Raw genomic sequence first — 22,594 nt, forward strand, 5'->3', positions numbered from 1 at the left:
GCAATTGTTGGCCCTAATATGCTTAGATGTTTCTATATATATTAATCTTCAATTCCAAAAATTCTGTTCATATGAATTCTTTGTTACTGGCATTTAACACAAAGTTTTTTTTAACATGATTGAAATTGCACAAATCATAGGTGTTGACTGATTATGTCAGTATTTAAGCTTTCAATTACTTTTTTCATTTCTTAACTTGGATTTGAATTTTTAACCTAAATATATTTTGAGAAAAGAATCATTAGTATTAATTTTGATTATAAAAGTAGTAATACTCAGTTTATATATAGCTTCTGAATTTCTTTGTTTATGTAATGGGTAAAGTATATAAAACAAAGTTAGATTGCTGTTTGTGAAGAAAAAGCAACATAACATCTCTATTAAAGGTGAATTTACTTATCTGATGAATCTACCTCTCACACTAAAAGAATAGGGCTAAAATACTATGAGTCTGTGGTGAGACTCTAAATCTAATGAAATATTCATAAATGTAACATATGTAAACAACTGGAAAAATACGAAGAAAATTCTATTCTGTACCTATGAATAAACTGTACATATATTGCTATATATTTAGTATTCATTGCATTTAAAAAGAAAAGTATTTTTGCACAGATAGAAAGCCAGTGATGTCACTTGTGGAAGACAGAGAGTAAAGTAATGCTCAAAATTCTTCAAGCCAGGCTTCAGCAATAGGTGAACCGTGAACTTGCAGATGTTCAAGCTGGTTTTAGAAAAGGCAGAGGAGGAACCAGAGATCAAGTTGCTAACATCTGCTAGGTCATCAAAAAAAGCAAGAGAGTTCCAGAAAAACATCTATTTCTGCTTTATTGACTATGCCAAAGCCTTTGACAGTGTGGACCACAACAAACTGTGGAAAATTCTGAAGGAGATGGGAATACCAGACCAACTGACCTGCCTCTTGAGAAACTGGTATGCAGGTCAGGAAGCAACAGTTAGAACTGGACATGGAACAACAGACTGGTTCCAAATAGGAAAAGGAGCACATCAAGGCTGTATATTGTCACCCTGCTTATTTAACTTCTATGCAGAGTACATCATGAGAAACGCTGGGCTGGAGGAAGCACAAGCTAGAATCAAGATTGCTGGGAGAAATATCAATAACCTCAGATATGCAGAATACACCACCCTTATGGCAGAAAGTGAAGAGGAACTAAAGAGCCTCTTGATGAAAGTGAGCTGAAAGCTCAACATTCAGAAAACGAAGATCATGGCATCCAGTCCCATCACTTCATGGCAAATAGAGGGAAACAGCGAGAGACTTTATTTTTTGGGTGGTCCAAAATTACTGCAGATGGTGATTGCAGCCATGAAATTAAAAGATGCTTACTCCTTGGAAGAAAAGTTATGACCAACCTAGATAGCATATTCAAAAGCAGACACATTACTTTGCCAACAAAGGTCAATCTAGTCAAGGCTATGGTTTTTCCTGTGGTCATGTATGGATGTGAGAGTTGGACTGTGAAGAAAGCTGAGCACCGAAGAATTGATGCTTTTGAACTGTGGTGTTGGAGAAGACTCTTGAGAGTCCCTTGGACTGCAAGGAGATCCAACCGGTCCATTCTAAAGATCAGTCCTGGGTGTTCATTGGAAGGACTGATGCTAAAGCTGAAACTCCAGTACTTTGGCCACCTCATGTGAAGAGTTGACTCATTGGAAAAGACTCTGATGCTGGGAGGGATTGGGGGCAGGAGGAGAAGGGGATGACAGAGGATGAGATGGCTGGATGGCATCACTGACTCGATGGATGTGAGTCTGAGTGAACTCCGGGAGTTGGTGATGGACAGGGAGGCCTGGTGTGCTGCGATTCGTGGGGTCGCAACGAGTTGGACACGACTGAGCGACTGAACTGAACTGAACTGAACTGAACTGAGAGAATAGTTCTTCACCTTAACTTAAAAACAATGGGAAAAATTACAGCCAGAGACACTGGAAGTATCCAAGGTATCCAAGTAGCAATATTTTGTTATTTTAAAGACTTCCAGACAGATCTCTACTCTGGTCAAATAGGCATTAAGAGGGCTGCAGCAAACTATGTACATGCTATTCTTCTTGGCTTCACATTTTTTTTTAATGTATTAGCTCTTTGGTTTAATTCGAATGGCACAGTCTTCATAGATGCAGGCCTTTTCTTCTTGGAGCTAGGCCTTACAATGATAAAATAAAGGTCTTTGACAGCCTGACTATTCCATTATTAAATGTAACATCCTTTCTGAAACAGAGAAACCCCCCAAAAGTCATGTGAAAAGAGGGCAGAATCATAAAAAATGTTGGGAACTCTTCAAACAATATTATGATCCATATGTTATTCCTTAGAAATTTCAGTTAGGATAGTGCTAAGTGTGAGAATTATATGACTTGGAAAAATAGAGAAAACTGAGTGAACCATTCAGACACAAAGAAGAAATGTTGCCACAAATAATTGTTCAATGTAAGCTTATTTTCTTAGCCCATGAAATGAAATTTCTGTTTGTTTATGAGAACTGGCTATTCTGTTGCCAGACTGGGCAGTGGCTGTCTGAATGTTTCTGTATGAATGAAAATCTCCTCTCCCAGGGGAAAAAAAGATAAGAGCATTTAGCAAAGCCTCTTAGGTTTCTGAATATTTCAGAAATGGCAGTCATTTGATATACTGAAAATACCCACTTCCCAAAGAAGTAAATCTAGATTCTCTGACTACATCTTACATAACAAAACCTCTCTGGTTTTTGATTTTGCATAGTTTGTCTGGAGAAGGCAGGAATAGCTGAATGCTTCCTGGTTTCTTTAGCATAACCCAGCCCACTTGCAACACATGCCCAGAACTACCTCATTAGCCACTGGGATATAAGCCAAAACATAAGACTACAGTCAGTATAAGGGGAATTATGGGCAAGAGAGCTCTACACCAACTTAATACTGAATCCACTACTTTTCCAAGATCAGAAAATATTACACTAACAAGAGGTACCACTTCTCATCTCATTCAGATAAAAATTCATGGTTTTAATCTGCATCTTTTATCTAGAATAATTAGCTGTACCATAATAAAACATGCAGCCTAGCTGCATATGTATGTGTGTGTGTGTGTGTGTGTGTATATATATATATGCTTTTGTTAATCTCTCTCTTATTATTTCCTGGATAGCTTTGACATTGTAAACCACAGACGATTTGGAGCCTGGCTTTGAAGGGAGGTGTTCTACAACAATTTTTTTCTTGTTTAAAGAAGTTTAATCTACAAGAGGTAATCTGAAAATGACGGGGGCAAAGAGAAAAAAGAAAAGCTTGCCCTGGAGCAAGATGCGTATCCCCCGTTGTGAAGACTTTAAACAGTGGTGTAGGTGGCGGCTGCCTATTTTGGAGTGGGCGACGCATTACAGTCTGAAAGAAAGCTTGCTTCCGGATACTGTTTCTGGGATGATGCTGGCAGTTCAACAGGTAGCACAAGGTAATGTACTGCATTTGATTTTCCTGTTTTATACACAGTAGATATCACTTTGCTTTCTTGGAAGAGTATTGTGACCTAGGGTCTACTAACAAAATTGACTTTAATTAACTTTCGGAGAATAAACACACTGAATATCTGTGGAAGCACAAGTAGGAAGACACAAAAGTTTTCCTACTTGTCTTTTGCTTTCTTTCTTTTTGCTGTTTTTGAGAGATATTAAGCATCAAACCAATTTTTAATGGCATTATATATTTGCAATGTTAAAATTCATACTATATGAGTAAAAGATCTGTAATTATGGGACAATGAGTTTTTATAGTTTGACCTTATTGATACAGTTTTCTACTTAGGCTGAATCCAGCTATAAAATATCACCTGGCTTGAACATATCATTTGTAAACCTAATTAGCAGCATACAATGACCTGTTGTAATCTTGCGGGTTGCTATAAGCAAGGAATAGAGCTTTCTGTACATAAAGGAGGCTCTTGGCCAAGATCATTATTTGCAAAGAGAATCCTCTGTCCTTAGAGCTTACATTTTACTGTGCATGCCAATTTAATTCTGTATCACATTATGTACTGTTTATTTCTCAATTATAAATTTAAACTGATGAGAAGTCTGATTTTAACTTTCCCAAACCTGTTTATAAATGATATTCTAGATTTAGATAGATGTTTCTCTGGGGAAAAACTATTAGGTAATTGGTGTGCATGCGGTGTATGAGCGTGTGTGTGTGTGTCTGTGTTTTTTGTTTTCCTTAAAGATATATTCATTGTATTTTTAAAAACTAGTTCAGGTAATAGCTTCCTACCTTGAAGACATATTCATTGTATTTTTAAAAACTAGTTCAGGTAATAGCTTCCTACCTGTAGCAAGAAAAATCTCAAGATTTTTCAGCCTTGAGAATTTGTAAAATGTTCCTTGGCACAGACTCTTTAGATTTATATTTTTTTGCAGTTTTACTACCTCCTGGCTTGAACTATTTTTCATACCATTAAATTATATGCACTTTTCTAATTCTGTAGCTGGAACAAACTGGTTTGTGAGTTTGTGTTTTTAGTATGATTAGGAACATCTGCTCTGGTTGCTTTAAGATCTATAGTACTATCGTACTTCCTGGGGTTCCATTTCCCTGAATAGTCTCATATTTTTAATGACCAGTTTGCTAAAAGCAAAGCATAGTAGTCTTTCATAAAAATGCAAAGTAAATAACACATTAGGCCATTTTTTAGGATTATTTTTATTCAATTTTAAATTCAAAGTGAGACACTACCATGGACTTTGAAACTAAGATGATGAATTTACAAGAGCTTTTTCACCAGGTAGTTTCAGTATATTTTATGAATTTATTTTCTTTCATTTATTATAAAGTAAAAGAGAAATTATTTTTAAAAAATTTGCTTTTTCATCTTTCTGAAATATCAGGTTAGTTAGAAAATTTGGGGATATGATAAAAATACCTGTGATATATTATTAGTATTTTCATTTATCTGTCTTTGGTAGTTGATTGTATGACTTTTCTTTGGGTATGGAAATTGAGGTGTTTTGTTTAATGAGTCATGCATTTTACTGGTTATGAAGAAATATGTTGGCCAGCCCCCAATTGATGAGAAGCACAAAGCTTACTCAACTCTTGTGTCTTGGAAATTATGGATCTGGCTCTTGATTCTCCTAGAAGACTCGCAGTGATTGGGCAAGGAAGGGTACACTGCTAGAAAGAGCTTAAAGGTTTTTGTTGGTGTATGGAAAGACCAATTCTGGACAGGGAGTTGGTGATGGACAGGGAGGCCTGGCATGCTGCAGTCCGTGGGGTCGCTAAGAGTTGGACACGACTGAGCGACTGAACTGAACTGAATTCTTCCACAAGTACTTATTCTTTAAAAACAATTCTCAAACTTTCTCATGATTACCCACGATGGGTAAATATCATAAGCTACTATTTGTTGTAAGGGGCCTTGTGCTAAATCCCTTATGTGCAATATCTTCCCCTGTCCCAACAAAATCCTAAGTGACAGTGGTCCTCCATTTCCCACTTGAGAAAGTGGAAACTTAGACAAGTAAATAATTTTCTCTGGACCTTATACTTGGTAAGTGGTAGAGTCAGGACTTGATTCCAATGGTAACACTCAACATTTTATGCTTTATGCTCTACACTGCCAAAATAAGTAGACCTTTTCATAATTCCAGTCTTAGTAACAGAAGGCATTTCTTGGGAAAGGCACAAATGTCCTTCCCTGTAAATTACCTTTGGGTTTGGGCTTCCTAGGTGGCGCTAGTGGTAAAGACCTAAGAGACGCAGTTTCGATCCCTGGGTTGGGAAGATCCCCTGGAGGAGGGCAGAGCAACCCATTCCATTATTCTGGTTAAGAGAATCCCATGGTTAGAGGAGCCTACTTGTTTTTTTTTTTAATTCTTCTTTCTCAATATATGCAATTAAAATTAAGGTTAATGTAAACTAAAATTTGAGTCTTTTCTGTATGTCAGCTATCAAGGAGCCATTTTAAATTACTTTATTAAAGATTTCCCAATTGTTAAATATAGATGCTTGTTAGTCATCATGTAGTATGTAGTATTTTCTGTGTTGACTATACTCTCTCTAAAATAATTTCTTCTCTTGAGCTTTAGACATTGCTTTTCTGTTCACCTTCTACTACCTCTCTGGCCTTCTCTTATTATTAGCTTTTGCAGATTTTGCCTCCTCTGTTGTTGTTCAGTCACTCAGTCGTGTCCAACTCTTTGCAACCCCAGGAACTGCAGTGCTCCAGGCTTCCCTGTCCTTCACCATCTCCTGGAGTTTGCTCAAACTCATGTCATCGTCAGTGATGCCATCCAACCATCTCATATGTCGCTGCATCTCCTCTTGCCCTCAGTCTTTCCCAGCATGGTTCCTACTCTATCTACCCATTAAACACTAGCATCCTGGAGATTCAAACCCTGGGCCTTCTCTGAAAATGCCTCAGGCTATTTCATCTGTGTAAGAGGCTCTAGCCATCATCACTGTACTTTCTTCTCAACCAGAGATCCATATATTCAACTAGACAAACCTAGAATTGCCTGAAAGCATTACAAATGCAGCACTAGCCTTCTGGAAGAAACAAACTGAATGAAACCACCATCCTTACCAGAATTATAATAATAAATAATAACAGCTAATTTTTAGACACAAAAGAACACGACATATATACAAAACTGAGGCTCACAGAGGATAAGTAATTGATCAAAGTTACACAGTAAGTGAGTTAGAAGTGACAGGATTTTAACCCAAGTAGTCAGGCTCTAGGGACTATGTGCTCCCCTTTCCACCAAGCTTTGTACTAGACTTCCTCTTATATAGTCTTGAGTCATTCTCAGCTCCTCCCTCTCTTTCGCTACTATGCCCGCCAGGGTACAATCACCCACCAGGTCCTGGTGTTTCTGTTTCCTAAATATCTTTCCAACCAAGCAGTCTCACTTCATGTCCCCTGCTACCGCCCTGGACCCCTAAACTATTGAAACCATAATCTTGTGGGTTCACTGTCTGTCTCCTCATGTAGGCCATTCCACGCTGTGTCTAACCATATCAGTTCTACGTTCAGAATTCTTCCGTGACCCTCTGTTTCCACTGGGATAAAGCCCAATTCTTTAGAATAATCTGTTAGATCATTAAAAATCTGGGCCCCTTAATACAAAGGTCTACTCAAAGAGATCTTTCCTCTAAGAATCCCTGTCAATCTTCTGGAAAGATGTATCTCCTACTCCCTTTGTACTTTTTATGTATCTCTATGATTGGCCTTAACAGATTGTATTGTATTCTTTTGGTACAATTCTTTATGCACTGGTGGGTAAGCTTTGGAAAGAATGTTTTAATCTTTATACTCTTACCGGTTTATATATTACCTGGCGCATAGACACAGGTTTTCAGTAAATGTTTCTTGGAATCATGAAGCAGTTTGCCTCCTAGAGACTTTTATTATTTTATGGTATCTTGCTGCCACTCTTGGAAGGGAAATTTAAATTTATTTTTATATTTTAAAAATAAATGTAATAAAGATACTGATAGTAAAAGATACATTAAAATATGAATAATTAATTTCTTCCAATTCTCCTTACTTTTCTGAATTTATAAACTTGTAGCCCCCCAGACAAATATGATAAAAGGTTTACCTGCATTCCTTTTGTCCCCGTGTTTAATTTTTTCTCGAGCCAACATTAACCCATCTAGATGAAAATCTAGATGTCTGGCTTCTCTTGCAAAAGGGAAACAGATGGCCATAAGGGTCTTATGTTTCCATGTGGAAAAAATCTTTTGGCTCCCTCTGTAGACAGGGCATGTGCTTTATATTTTGCCGCAGTCCCCATCATTCACACATCTGCTGCCACCCTTTCTCCTAGTTTCCCGCTAAGTGTGAATTTGTCTCCTCTGACAAGGCGCTTGCTAACATGTTTTGTTGAAATGCCTTGAACTCCCTCTTGAATAAAATCTTTAAGAGGGAACTTCCAAGTGGCAGTGTTGGTGATGGACAGGGAGGCCTGGTGTGCTGCAGTCCATGGGATCACAAAGAGTTGGACACGACTGAGCGACTGAAATGACTGACTCCAAGGTGGCGCTAGCAGCAAAGAACCTGCCTGCCAATGCAAGAGATGTGAGAGACGCAGGTTCAATCCCTGGGTCGGGAAGATCCCCTCAAGGGGGGCAGCCCACTCCAGTATTCATGCCTGGAAAATCCCATGTATAGAGGAGTCTGGCAGGCTACTCTGGCAGACTACAGTCCATAGGGTCGCAAGGAGTCGGACATGACTGAAGTGACTTAGTGCGTGCACGTGCGCGCGCGCGCACACACACACACACACACACACACAAGATTAGGTCCTTAAATCAACAGGAACTTCAGGTCTGTGAACCTGCATCAATATATTTTAATATACTTCATTTCTTTATAATTCTATAATTCTATTTTCTTTTACTTATTTTAAGAAAGTATTCTGGGAAGGAGTTTATAGACTACACAAGATTGCTAAAGGGATCCCCAAAATATTTCCTCCCCAAGGTAAAAGCATAAATGTAGATGTGCTCATTTTAATGAAAAAAAGAAAAGGAACTTTAGGTCATTCTTTCACCATGTTCAAATATTTCTTAGAAATGATTTGTGTGTGTGTGTTTTTTAATATTAAAAACATTGGGAGCACTCATCACTAACATCAGGTGAAAACCATTATAGCTGGCACGTACCAAAATGTTCTTTAATTGACATCTCGCTGCAGAATGTAGTTTGAGGATCAACAAACGTTCTAGAGAATGTCATTAATTTAAACATGTCACCGACATGGTTGGCAAGTTAAGCAGTATAAAACTCCTAGAGTATAAATACTTTAGTTCACATTCTACCCTGGATGACCACTTGAGGGAAAATTTTTTTTGTTTTTTTTCAATCTGAAAACTCAAGCATTGGGACAGGGTGGAGACCTAAAATGCATGACTTACCATATAAGTACCTAATACACTGAGGAGGAATATGAGAATGTTTTGACTTGCATTCCGTGGGATCACCTAGAATTTTTGTTGCCAAATCATGAAAATTTTATGCTGCCATAGGGCTGTCTGATGTTCAAACCACAGTGTTCTGGACCACAGACAAGGGATGGACGTTCCTTATAATAATGCAGAACTTGTGGCATTACTGGTACCAAAATATGTGGAAGCTGATCTTCTTTGTACTCCTGAGGGCAGCTTAGCGACATGTGGAACAGTAAGTGGAATTCCTGGAAGCATTCACTGTGAAAATTAAAGGCTTGTCTGAGAATTTTCCCTGCATGGTTTCAGCCTTTAAGATTAAGAGAAGTAGCATTAGCTACATATCTCTAACCTCTTAATCATTATAAACATGTAGATTATAATTTAGAGAAATTATAATGATTTGTTATATTTATTGAATGGTAACTATTCTCTTCTCTAAGAACAATGGCAGCCAAATATTGCTAAATATATATACTTGCCCTGGGGCTTCCCTTGTGGCTCAGCTGGTAAAGAATCCGCCTGCAATGCAGGAGACCTGGGTTGGGAAGATCGCCTGGAGAAGGGAAAGGCTACCCACTTCAGTATTCTGGCCTGGAGAATTCCATGGACTGTATAGTCTATGGGGTCGCTAAGAGTCGGACATGACTGAGCAACTTTCATTCACTCACTCACTCATACTTTCCCTGACCTCCATAAAAATGTACCCAGGAGCAAGGAACACTGCTGGTTTTTCACTTCTCCATTTTCTCTCATCCCATGATGCATGCTCTCACCCAAAGCTTTGGGCTTCATCTAGCATTTCTGATTTTCTTTCTTTCTTAAATGTAAATTAATGGTGATTTGTGTGTTAAAAGGTTACTTTTATATTTCTGCAGTTAGAATAATACTCCCTGTAATATTTAGACCATTTCACATGGACGAACCAAGACTTTCCATTTTAGAGTGTTGAAAACTTGGGAAGGTTTGCAACAAAATGGATTGGCAGTGGTTGTGAAGATAAGGTATGTGGCCTATATAGTAGTACAATATAAAATATAAAATACAAATTATCCTGTTTTTGCCAGCCAGGATGCATCCCTGCTTTTAGTAATTTTTGTAATTAATTACTTTTAGTAATAATACAAGAATCGTTCTTAGTAGTTCTTGGATTTGTTTTAAGGAACAACCCCCCTGCCCCTTCCATTTTTGGTTTACGTGGTTTAAGTGAGGTTCCAATTTTGGCTCTAGGCTGATCAGCAAAATAAGTATCCCTCAACAAGGATTCTCAACTTTGGGGACCCACTGGAGCCAGCTTGGTGACTAGAAGAACATTGGTACCTGAGTCTCATCTCAAACTGGGAAATCAGATTTCCCAGGAGTAGTTCGCAGACATGGAGGACATTGTGATTCTTCTTTTTTCAATTGTCCCAGATTGTAACGTGCGGCAGTGTTGACAGCTGCATCCAGATAGTCATTAGTCCAGGTGAAGACTTGTGGCTCATGTTGATAATGAGCACTATTCCATTCACCAGGTCAGTTACTGGTTTAGTCGTGACGTTTTCTCCTCTAGGCACAAGGAGGGTTTACTATACCACAAACCAGTCATTTCTTATTTTAAAATGGTGATGGCAATACATGTCACCTGAGAGCGGCCCAGTCAGTCTGGATCTTGGAACATGTGCAGAACCTTTGAGGAAAAAAAGGAAAAGGCATCTTCCTTTGTGCTGGGACTACTGACAGTAAGGATGACATTCCTCTATATCTTCCCTCAGCTTCAAAAGCCTGGAAATGAAGCCAACACAGCAAAGGGAACAATAGAGAGAAACTGAATCCTGATGATGGCTAGTACACTTCTGACTTTTCACTTGCATGTGCAAACACTTTTTTGTTGTTAATTAGGTTTAAGTTGTGTTACTTCCAATCACCTTAACTATGCATTTGAGTGTTATTCCAATTTAAATGTTACACAAATTGTCTCCAATTTTCTAAACCCATTAAGATATATATATATATATATATATATACTTTATATTTATATTCATTTTCATGAGAAGAGGAGACTGAGGTTCAGAACCTTGGGTATCTTGCCCTCAGTACTGCTAAGAGAGACTGAAATATACATCTACCAGGCTCCACCCCACATCCCTTGCTGTCTGCTGTTCTCCAGTTTGCCTTGAGTACAGCAGACATAACCTGAGTGGACTAGGAATGACACTGAGAGGCACACTGCACATCAGCCCCTGAGTCTGCCCCATCTGTGATGACATGTCAGCTTCCTTGATAAAATAAAACCCGGAGATTCTGGCTGAGAGGGGAGAGGAGTGTGGCAGGGGGAAGGAGTACCTACACCAGAGCTCCTGTTCTTTCCCTTGAGAGCTGCTCATGCCCCCTGCTAGACTAGCTTAGGATGGGGGACAGAAGAGAGACATGCTTTAATACTGGCCTGCGAATTCAACAAACAATAAATAGCTTTTACCATGTGGCAGAGGTGGCTCACCCCTTCACAGATCACAGCCTTGTTGTAGCGAAGGGGCTTGCACAACTCAATGAAGCCATGAGCTGTGCCAGGCAGGGCCACGCCAAATGGATGGGACACAGGGAAGAATTTTGACAAAACATGGTTCACTGGGGTGGAGAAGGAAATGGCAACCCACTCCAGCATTCTTGCCTGGAGAATCCCATGGATGGTATAAAAAGGCAAAAAGATGTGACGCTAGCTGAGCCCTCCACATTGCAAGGTGTCCAGTATGCTGCTGGGGAAGAACAGAGGGCAATTACCAAGAGCTCTAGTAAGAATGAAGTGGCTGTCTCATTTTAAAATTGAGTTTTTTTCCCCTTTATTTAAATCTAATTATCTAACAGCAAATATTCCTGAATGGAAATAACAGGCCGAAGTTGAGTGGTGCCTGCACCCTTTCTGTGGGCGTGGGCTTTGCAATTTGTCATAATCCCAAATATCCCCTATGCTTTTACATTAATTCTGCTTCACTGCTGTCCTCTTCAGGTCTAGAGTAGGAAGTTCTCAAACTCAGCTCAAAGACACCTTGATTGTCCAAACCCATCAAGGCATTCAGGAAAACAAGATATTTATATAAAAAGCAAACTATAAATAGCCAACTTTTCTCTTTTTACACAGGCATGAACTCATGAAAAGGTTTTTCAAGGCCCTTTAGTACCTGAATCTCACTCATATTGTTTTCATCCTATGTTCTGGCTGCTCTGAACGGATCTTAGTGTTCTAAAGGGTCATGCTTGTTTTGCCTCAGGACATTTGCACGTACTGCTTCCTCCTAAATGGATAATCTTTCTCCCCTCACCCTCTTTATCTGAGTATATTTTCACATACTTAACCTGGGTTAGGTTAGTAGTTCTCAACCTTGCTTGCATATTTTAATCTCTTTTGGCACTTGAAAAAATACCCGTGCCCCAACCCTATCCCAGGTAAATAAAAATCTCTGAGAATTTAGGGCAAATCATTTAATGTTTTGCACCTCAGCTTCCTCAAGTGATGATAAAAATAAAGTAAAATGAGCAGCTAGGGTTGAGAACTATGGATTTTCAGAAAGTACTTGATAGATACCTCTATTTTGCTTTCCCATGGTACCCTCACTTATCCACTTCACTAATACTGTCACATTGTTTTTGATTTATATTTGACTTTTCTTCTAGGCTATTAGTTCTTTGAAGGTGTAGACTGTTTACAGTCTAGGTTGACCAATCGTTCTGGTTTTAGCGATAAATGTCCTGAGTCCTAAGAAATCCTTTCAGCTCCTATCAATGTATTTGGCACATAATAGGTGCTCAAATGTTTCTTGATGGTAAAAAAATCATAACTCAAATGATAGGATAGAGCTTACCTGTGCTCACTCTTTTGGTGGATACTCTTCTCCATAGACACTTAATCTCTTACTGTTTCCAATATTTAAGCTCATAGATCTGTTGATCATGAAGCTTTTTGACCATGATAATTCTTTATTTACACTCTTGTGAAATCTCATCTGTACAATATGTTACAGGATGAACCTATTGCCTTAACCTGTCTAGTGATTAGAACCAATGATCTTTAACAGTACTTGTTTGTGAACCAAGAGAATGTATGTCTATAGGAATTTTGTTTTCATACAGCTATATTTCTTGGATAGATGCAAATTTACCCTTAATTAAGCTCTTAATATCACTTAACCCTGAGCCCACTGATGCAGTGAACCAGACAGCTGATCACATTGTGTTTTATTAATAACAGTGCTAAGACCACCATACACAGTTGCCAGAGGGAAATAACGTTTATCATTACCCATACAATTTGTGTTTGATTTTTTAATATGTAATTCTTGGGAGAGCTTACTACTACCTAATTATTTTGTTTTTAAGAATACTAATGTGTCTTCTAGGGTTCTTTATTCATTTCTAGTTTTAAAAAATACTTGAAAAAAATACAGGCTTTTGCTATGTTTTTGGAAAGAGAGAACAAAAAGGCAACAATCTAGCCCACAAGGGCCTTGTTTTTCCCTGTCTCAAATTTGTACAAAAATATATGAGAATATGATCTTATTATTCCAACCTTGAGGATATTCTGGTGTGGGAATGCAAGGGTGGGAACATTTTCTTAACGAAAATTTGCAAAATATTAGTTTTAGCAACTTTCTGAGTAGCTTGTATAAATCCAGGGAGCTGCCAAATAATATTGTTTTTATGTGGAAAAATGAAGAATTTACAATCCTATCTAATAAGAATGACATGAAATTAATATTTGGTGATAAAAATTGGGTGACATAGAGAAAAAAGTGACAGTCTTAAAAAAAAAACTGGCAAGACTTGAATAGCTAAAGATACCCGGTATTATAAGATTATAAGATACCACTTCAGCATTCTTGCCTTGAGGCCATGAACTGTATGAAAAGACAAAAAGATATGACACTGAAAGATGAACAACGCCCCCCCAACCCCCACCAGCTCAGTAGGTGTCCAGTATGCTACTGGAGAAGAGCGGAGAAATAGTTTCAGAAGTAATGAAGAGGCTGAGCCAAAGCAGAAATGACACCCAGTTGTGGATGTGTCTGGTGGTGAAAGCAAAGTCAGATGCTGTAAAGAACAATATTGCATAGAAAGTTGGAAACTTAGGTCCATGAATCAAGGTAAATTAGAAGTGGTCAAACAGGAGATGGCAAGAGAGAACATCAACATTTTAGGAATCAGTGAACTAAAATGAATGGGAATGGGTGAATTTAAATCAGATGACCATCATATCTACTACTATGGGCATGAATCTCAGAAGAAATGGAGTAGCTTTCACATTCACAAAAGAGTCTGAGATTGAGTACTTCGGTGCAATCTCTAAAACAACAGATGATCTTGGTTCACCTCCAAGGCAAACCTCAATATCACAGTGGCCAAGTCTATACCCCAACCACTAATGCCAAAGAACCTAATATTGAGTGGTTTTATGATGATATACAAGACCTTCATAAACTAACACCAAAAAAAAAAAAAAAAAAAAGATGTCATTTTCATCATAGGGAACTGGAATACAAAAGTAGGAAGTCAAGAAATCCCTGGAGTGACAGGCAAATTTGGGCTTGGAGTACAGAATGAAGCAGGGCAAAGGCTAACAGAGTTTTGCCAAGAGAATGCACTGGTCATAGCAAATATTTCCCTCTTCTAGCAACCCAAGAGATGACTATACACAAGGACATCACCAGATAGTCAATACCAAAAACAGATTAATTGTATACTTTGCAGCTGAAGATGGACACTCTACATAGTCAGCAAAAACAAGATTGAAAGCTAACTGTAGCTCAGATCATGAACTCTCTATTGCAAAATTCATACTTAAATTGAAGAAAGTAGGGAAAACCACTAGGCCATTCAGGTATGACCTAAATGAAATTCCTTATGATCATACAGTTCAGTTCAGTTTAGTTCAGTCGCTCAGTCGTGTCCAACTCTTTGCGACCCCATGGATTGCAGCATGCCAGACCTCCCTGTCCATCACCAACTCCCGGAGTTCACTCAAACTCATGTCCATCGAGTCAGTGATGCCATCCAGCCATCTCATCCTCTGTGGTCCCCTTCTCCTCCTGCCCCCAATCCCTCCCAGCATCAGGGTCTTTTCCAATGTGTCAGTTCTTCGCATGAGGTGGCCAAAGTACTGGAGTTTCAGCTTCAGCATCAGTCCTTCCAGTGAACACCCAGGACTGATCTCCTTTAGGATGGACAAGTTGGATCTCCTTGCAGTCCAAGGGACTCTCAAGAGTCTTCTCCAACACCACAATTCAAAAGCATCAATTCTTCAGCGCTCAGCTTTCTTCACAGTCCAACTTTCACATCCATACATGACTACTGGAAAAACCACAGCCTTGACTAGATGGAACTTTGTTGGCAAAGTAATGGCTCTGCTTTTGAATATACTATCTAGGTTGGTCATAACTTTCCTTCCAAGGAGTAAACGTCTTTTAATTTCATGGCTGCAGTCACCATCTGCAGTGATTTTGGAGCCTAAAAAAATAAAGTCTGACACTGTTTCCACCGTTTCCCTATCTATTTGCCATGAAGGGATGGGACCAGATGCTGTGATCTTAGTTTTCTGAGTATTGAGCTTTAAGCCAACTTTTTCACTTTCCACTTTCACTTTCATCAAGAGGCTTTTGAGTTCCTCTTCACTTTCTGCCATAGGGTGGTGTCATCTGCATATCTGAGGTTATTGATATTTCTCCCAGCAATCTTGGTTCCAGCTTGTGCTTCTTCCAGCCTGGCGTTTCTCATGATGTACTCTGCATATAAGTTAAATAAGCAGGGTGACAATATACAGCTTTGACGTACCCCTTTTCCTATTTGGAACCAGTCTGTTGTTCCATGTCCAGTTCTAACTGTTGCTTCTTGACCTGCATACCAGTTTCTTAAGAGCAGATCAGGTGGTCTGGTATTCCCATCTCTTGAAGAATTTTCCACAGTTTGTTGTGATCCACACAGTCAAAGGCTTTGGCATAGTCAATAAAGCAGAAATAGATGTTTTTCTGGAACTCTCTTGCTTTTTCCATGATCCAGCAGATGTTGGCAATTTGATCTCTGGTTCCTCTGCCTTTTTCTAAAACCAGCTTGAACATCTGGAAGTTCACGGTTCATGTATTGCTGAAGCCTGGCTTGGAGAATTTTGAGCATGACTTTACTAGCGTGTGAGATGAGTGCAATTGTGCAGTAGTTTAGGCATTCTTGGCATTGCCTTTCTTTGGGATTGGAAGAAAAATGGATCTTTTCCAGTCCTGTGGCCACTGCTGAGTTTTCCAAATTTGCTGGCATATTGAGTGCAGCACTTTCACAGCATCATCTTTCAGGATTTGGAATAGCTCAACTGGAATTCCATCCCCTCCACTAGCTTTGTTCGTAGTGATGCTTTCTAAGGCCCACTTGACTTCACATTCTGGGATGTCTGGCTGTAGGTGTGTGATCACACCATCATGATTATCTGGGTTGTGAAGATTTTTTTTGTACAGTTCTTCTGTGTATTCTTGCCATCTCTTTTTAATATCTTCTGCTTCTGTTAGGTCCATACCATTTCTGTCCTTTATCGAGCCCATCTTTGCATGAAATGTTCCCTTGGTATCTCTAATTTTCTTGAAGAGATCTCCAGTCTTTCCCATTCTGTTGTTTTCCTCTGTTCTTTGCATTGATCACTGAGGAAGGCTTTCTTATCTCTTCTTGCTATTCTTTGGAGCTCTTCATTCAGATGCTTATACTTTCCTTTTCTCCTTTGCTTTTTGCTTCTCTTCTTTTCACAGCTATTTGTAAGGCCTCCCCAGACAGCCATATTGCTTTTTTGCATTTCTTTTCCATGAGGATGGTCTTGATCCCTGTCTCCTGTACAATGTCACGAACCTCCATCCATAGTTCATCAGGCACTCTATCTATCAGATCTAGTCCCTTAAATCTATTTCTCACTTCCACTGTAAGGAATTTGATTTAGGTCATACATGAATGGTCGAGTGGTTTTCCCCACTTTCTTCAATTTAAGTCTGAATTTGGCAATAAGGAGTTGATGATCTGAGCCACAGTCAGCTTCCGGTCTTGTTTTTGCTGACTGTATAGAACTTCTCCATCTTTGGGTGCAAAGAATATAATCAATCTGATTTTGGTGTTGACCATCTGGTGATGTCCATGTGTAGAGTCTTCTCTTGTGTTATTGCAAGAGGGTGTTTGCTATGACCAGTGCATTTTCTTGGCAAAACTCTATTAGTCTTTGCCCTGCTTCATTCCATATTCCAAGGCCAAATTTGCCTGTTACCCCAGGTGTTTCTTGACTTCCTACTTTTGCATTCCAGTCCTCTATAATGAAAAGGACATCTTTTTGGGTGTTAGTTCTAAAAGGTCTTGTAGGTCTTCATAGAACCATTCAACTTCAGCTTCTTCAATGTTACTGGTTGGGGCATAGACTTGGATTACTGTGATATTGAATGGTTTGCCTTGGAAACAAAAGAGATCATTCTGTCATTTTTGAGATTGCATCCAAGTACTGCATATCAGACTTTTGTTGACTAGGAGGGCTACTCCATTTCTTCTAAGGGATTCCTGTCCACAGTAGTAGATATAATGGTCATCTGAGTTAAATTCACCCATTCCAGTCCATTTTAGTTCGGTCATTCCTGGAATGTCAACGTTCACTCTTGCCATCTCTTGTTTGACCACTTCCAATTTGCCTTGATTCATGGACCTGACATTCCAGGTTCCTATGCGATATTGCTCTTTACAGCATTGGACCTTGCTTCTATCACCAGTCACATCCACAGCTGGGTATTGTTTTTGCTTTGGCTCCATCCCTTCATTCTTTTTGGAGTTATTTCTCCACTGATCTACAGTAGCATATTGGGCAACTACTGACCTCTGGAGTTCCTCTTTCAGTATCCTATCATTTTGCCTTTTCATACTGTTCATGGGGTTCTCAAGGCAAGAATACTGAAGTGGTTTGCCATTCCCTTCTCCAGTGGATCACATTCTGTCAGACCTCTCCACCATGACCCGCCCATCTTGGGTGGCCCCACATGTCATGGCTTAGTTTCATTGAGTTAGACAAGGCTGTGGTCTGTGTGATTAGACTGAGTAGTTTTCTGTGATTATGGTTTCAGTGTGTCTGCCCTCTGATGCCTCTTGCAACACCTACCGTCTTACTTGGGTTTCTCTTACCTTGGTCGTGGGGTATCTCTTCACGGCTGCTTCTGCAAAGTGCAGCTGCTGCTCCTTACCTTGGACGATGGGTATCTCCTCACAGCCGCCCCTCCTGACCTTGAACTTGGAGTAGCTCCTCTTGGCCCTCCTGTGCCTACGCAGCCACCACTCCTTGGACTTCAGATTATACAGAGGAAGTGACAATTTGATGCAAGGGATTAGATCTGACAGAGTGCCTGAAGAACTATGGATTGAGGTTTGTACAGGAGGCGGTGATCAAAACCATCCCCAAGAAAAAGAAATGCAAAAAGGCAAAATGGTTGTCTCAGGAGGCCTGACAAGTAACTGAGAAAAGAATAAAAGTGAAAGGCAAAAGAGAAAAGGAAAGCTATACCCAACTGAATGCACAGTTCCAGGGAACAGCCAGGAGACATAAGAAAGCCTTCCTCAGTGATCAATGCAAAGAAATAGAGGAAAACAATAGAATGGGAAAGACTAGAGATCTCAAGAAAATTAGAGATACCAAGGAAACATTTCATGCAAAGATGGGCATAGAAAAGAACAGCAACAGTATGGACTTATCAGAAACAGAAGATATTAATAAGAGGTAGCAAGAATACACAGAAGAACTGAACAAAAAGAAGGTCTTAAAGATCTAATAACCACAATGGTGTGGTCACTCACCTAGAGCCAGACATCCTGGCATGTGAAGTCAAGTGAGCCTTAGGAAGCATTACTACAAATAAAGCTAGTGGAGCTGTTAGACTTGCAGCTGAGCTATTTCAAATCCTAAAAATGATGCTATTAAAGTGCTGCACTCAATATGCCAGCAAATTTGGAAAACTCAGTAGGGGCTACGATACTAGAAAAGGTCAGTTTTCATTCCAGTCCCGAAGAAAGGCAATGCTAAAGAATGTTAAAACTACTGTGCAACTGTACTCAGTTCAGATGCCAGCAAAGTAATGCTCAAAATCCTTCAAGCTAGGCTTCAGCACTATAAAATCCTTCAAGCTAGGCTTCAGCACTACAACCGAGAAATTCCAGATGTACAAGCTAGATTCAGAAAAGGCAGAGGAACCAGATATCAAATTGCCAGCCTCTGTTGGCTTTTTCTATGATCCAACAGAGGCTGGCAATTTGATATCTGGTTCATTGACTACACTAACGTCTTTGACTGTGTGGATCACAACAAACAGTGAAAAATTCGTAAAGAGATGGGAATACCAGACCACCTCACCTGTCTCCTGAGAAGCCTGTATCCAGGTCAAAAAGCAACAGTTAGAACCAGACATGGAACAACAAACTGATTCAAAACTGTGAAAAGAGTAGGTCAAAGGTTATGTAACTTATATGTCACCCTGCTAAACTTGTATGCAGAGTACATCATGAGAAATGCTGGGCTGGATGAAGTGCAAGCTGGAATCAAGATTGCCAGGAGAAATATAAACAACCTCAGATATGCAGATGACACCACCCCTATGGAAGAAAGTGAAGAGGAACTAAAGAGCCTCTTGAGGAAAGTGAAAATGAAAGTGAAAAAGTTAGCTTAAAACTCAACATTTAGAAAACTAAGATCTCGGTATACAGTCCCATCACCTCATGACAAATAGATGGGGAAACAATGGAAACAGTGATAGACTGTTTTCTTGGCCTTAACAATCACTGCAGATGGTGACCGCAGTCATGAAATTAAAAAGATGCTTGCTCCTTGGAAGTAAAGCTATGATAAACTTAGCATATTAAAAAACAGAGACATCACTTTGCTAACAAAAGTTGGATTAATCAAAGCTATGGTTTTCCTGTAGTATGGATGGATGTGAGAGTTGGACTGTAAAGAAGGTTGAGCACTGAAGAATCGATTGTTTTGAACTGTGGTGCTGGAGAAGACTCTTGAGAGTCCTGTGGACTGCAAGGAGATCAAATGAGTCAATCCTAAAGGAAGTCAGTCCTGAATATTCATTGGAAGGACTGATACTGAAACTGAAGCTTTAATACTTTGGCCACCTGATGTGGAGAGCCAACTCATTGGGAAAGACCCTGGTTTGGGGAAAGATTGAGGGCAGTAGGAGAAAGAAGCAACTGAGGATGAGATGACTGGATGGCATCATTGACTTGATGGACATGAGTTTGAGCAAACTCTGGGAGACAGTGAAGGACAGGGAAACCTTGCTTTCCTCTATGGCATCTCAAGGAGTCAGACATGTGAGTGACTGAACAGCAACATGGTATTATATGAAATAGAATTTTAAGAAATCAAGTCCTACTAATCACTGTTTCTCTGGAGAGGATCTCAGGGGAACTCTATACACAGGTTACATTTAGGGACTACATCCCTCTTTATTAGTTGAATTATTGTTTAAAACATAGATCTAGTAAAGTTGGAGTGGAGCACAACAATTTAGGCCTGACATTGAAGAGCTATTAATATTTCTTTTTTTTTTCATAAAGCTGAGATTTGAATGTGCTTGTGGAAAGAAAGAGACATATCACAATTAGTCTTGAGGCAGGTCCTGGTCTTTTATTATCATATCAGTAGCAAAATGGTTCAGTTCAGTTTAGTCACTCAGTCGTGTCCGACTCTTTCTGACCCCATGGACTGCAGCACACCAGGCTTGCCTGTCCATCACCAACTCCTGGAGCTTGCTCAAACTCATGTCCATCAAGTTAGTGATGCCATCCTCTGTCGTCTCCTTCTCCTCCCACCTTGAATCTTTCCCAGCGCCAGGGTCTTTTCCAATGAGTCAGTTCTTCGCATCAGGTGGCCAAAGTATTGGAATTTCAGCTTTAGTATCAGTTCTTCCAATGAATATTCAGGGCTGATTTCCTTTAGGATGGACTGGTTGAATCTCCTTGCAGTCCAAGGGACTCACAAGAGTCTTCTCCAACGCCACAGTTCAAAAACATCAATTCTTCAGTGCTCATTTTTCTTTATGGTCCAACTCTCACATCCATACATGACTACTGTAAAAACCATAGCCTTGACTAGACGGACCTTTGTTGACAAAGTAATGTCTCTGCTTTTTAATATGCTATCTAGGTTGGTCTCAGCTTTTCTTCCAAGGAGCAAAATAGTAGAAAAATAGCAAAAATACACATATGGGTGGACATGGCCTTTCCCATCATGAAATGCGTCTCCTTCAGACTGTCCTACTTTGACCCTCCAATCTGCAGCCCTCCTCTTGGATAGAGGAAGTGGGAGGTGGTGGAGAGGAATCTGAGGACCTGTGCTTTGCCACTTCATCTGAGGTGGTGGCGCTGTCACTGTCCTAGAGAGAGGTGGATGGAATCCAGATATTTGAGAAGGTGGAATTGAGGTCAGATGTAGGGAGGCTAGCAGAAGCATACGAACTCACAAAGCCTGTGAGTATAAAGTTTAGTACCTGGGTGTCAACCAGTGGGGACCAGGACCTGAAAGGTCAAACTAGAAAAAAGTGTCAGAAGCTCAGTCAAAGTGTAAGAACAATTCAGAATTAGTACCTGGCTCCAAGATTCTGGGTAAAAAAGGTCTAGATTGCATAGTCTTTTCTAATTCCTACCAGCATATGCTGCTGCTGCTGCTAAGTTGCTTCAGTCATGTCCGACTCTGTGCAACCCCATAAACGGCAGCCCACCAGGCTCCCCCGTCCCTGGAATTCTCCAGGCAAGAACACTGGAGTGGGTTGCCATTTCCTTCTCCAGTGCATAATAGTGAAAAGTGAAAGTGAAGTCACTCAGTTGTGTCCAACTCCTAGCGACCGAGGTCCATGGGATTTGCCAGGCAAGAGTACTAGAGTGGGTTGCCATTGCCTTCTCCGACCAGCATATGAGCAGGCCTCAAATTTCGGTATGTGGGACTGAGCCCACAGGAGTCAGTGAGAAGGTGCACCTACCTATGAAGAGATATGAAAGGGCAGGAGACATTAGCTAGCAGTCAGTGTAAAGTTCGGAGGAAAGTTCTTATCCTTTGCTGATCTCTGGCCTAGTGAGTGGTTTAGAGGGGTGTTATATAAACGTGGTCTTCAAAAAAAAAAAAAAAAAAATCCACTAAAATATGCCTTAAGGCCATTCCTGTTCAAGTTTACTTGGATAGAGTATTCAAGGGAAAAGAGTATCAGGACCTCTGAGAAGCCTTGATATCCCCAGTCACACTCTGCCCTCTGTGATCAGTACCTCCTAAAAAATTAGCATTCAACACCTTTGAGCTGGTGCTGGTTTCTGCAATGAACTGCTCACTAACTTCATTTCCTGACCTCTTTATAACCTTCTGAACCATTTAATCTTGCTTGTGCCTTCACTCACCTGATAATCAAGGCCTTTCTTTGCTTTGTTCCTTTGTTTTTCTTCTCATAGCCTTCACAGCTTTGGATAAGTGTATCATTTTATTCCTGGGCCTGTTCCTGTGTTTATCAGCACTCCATGAAAGAGATCCTAGTACTTTGCTTGACACACTAGTTTACTTATAAATGGAATTGATTCTTATTCAGTTCAGTTCAGTTTAGTTCAGTCATTCAGTCGTGTCTGACGCTTTGCGACC

General features: G+C 39.8%; 1 protein-coding gene across 1 annotated transcript in view; it reads left to right on the top strand.

The window, feature by feature from the left end:
- The first annotated feature begins 1,790 nt into the window (after nucleotides 1-1,790).
- The window catches only part of SLC26A7 (solute carrier family 26 member 7), a 150,264-nt gene continuing 129,460 nt past the window's right edge, over nucleotides 1,791-22,594 (top strand). Inside the window, exons 1-2 of the mRNA XM_044928521.2 lie at nucleotides 1,791-2,967; nucleotides 3,149-3,451. Coding sequence (XP_044784456.2) covers nucleotides 3,259-3,451 — 193 coding nt within the window. The 5' untranslated portion in view covers nucleotides 1,791-2,967; nucleotides 3,149-3,258. The remainder of the gene's footprint in view (nucleotides 2,968-3,148; nucleotides 3,452-22,594) is intronic.

This window comes from Bubalus bubalis, chromosome 15, assembly GCF_019923935.1.
Source record: "Bubalus bubalis isolate 160015118507 breed Murrah chromosome 15, NDDB_SH_1, whole genome shotgun sequence".
Lineage (NCBI taxonomy): Eukaryota > Metazoa > Chordata > Mammalia > Artiodactyla > Bovidae > Bubalus > Bubalus bubalis.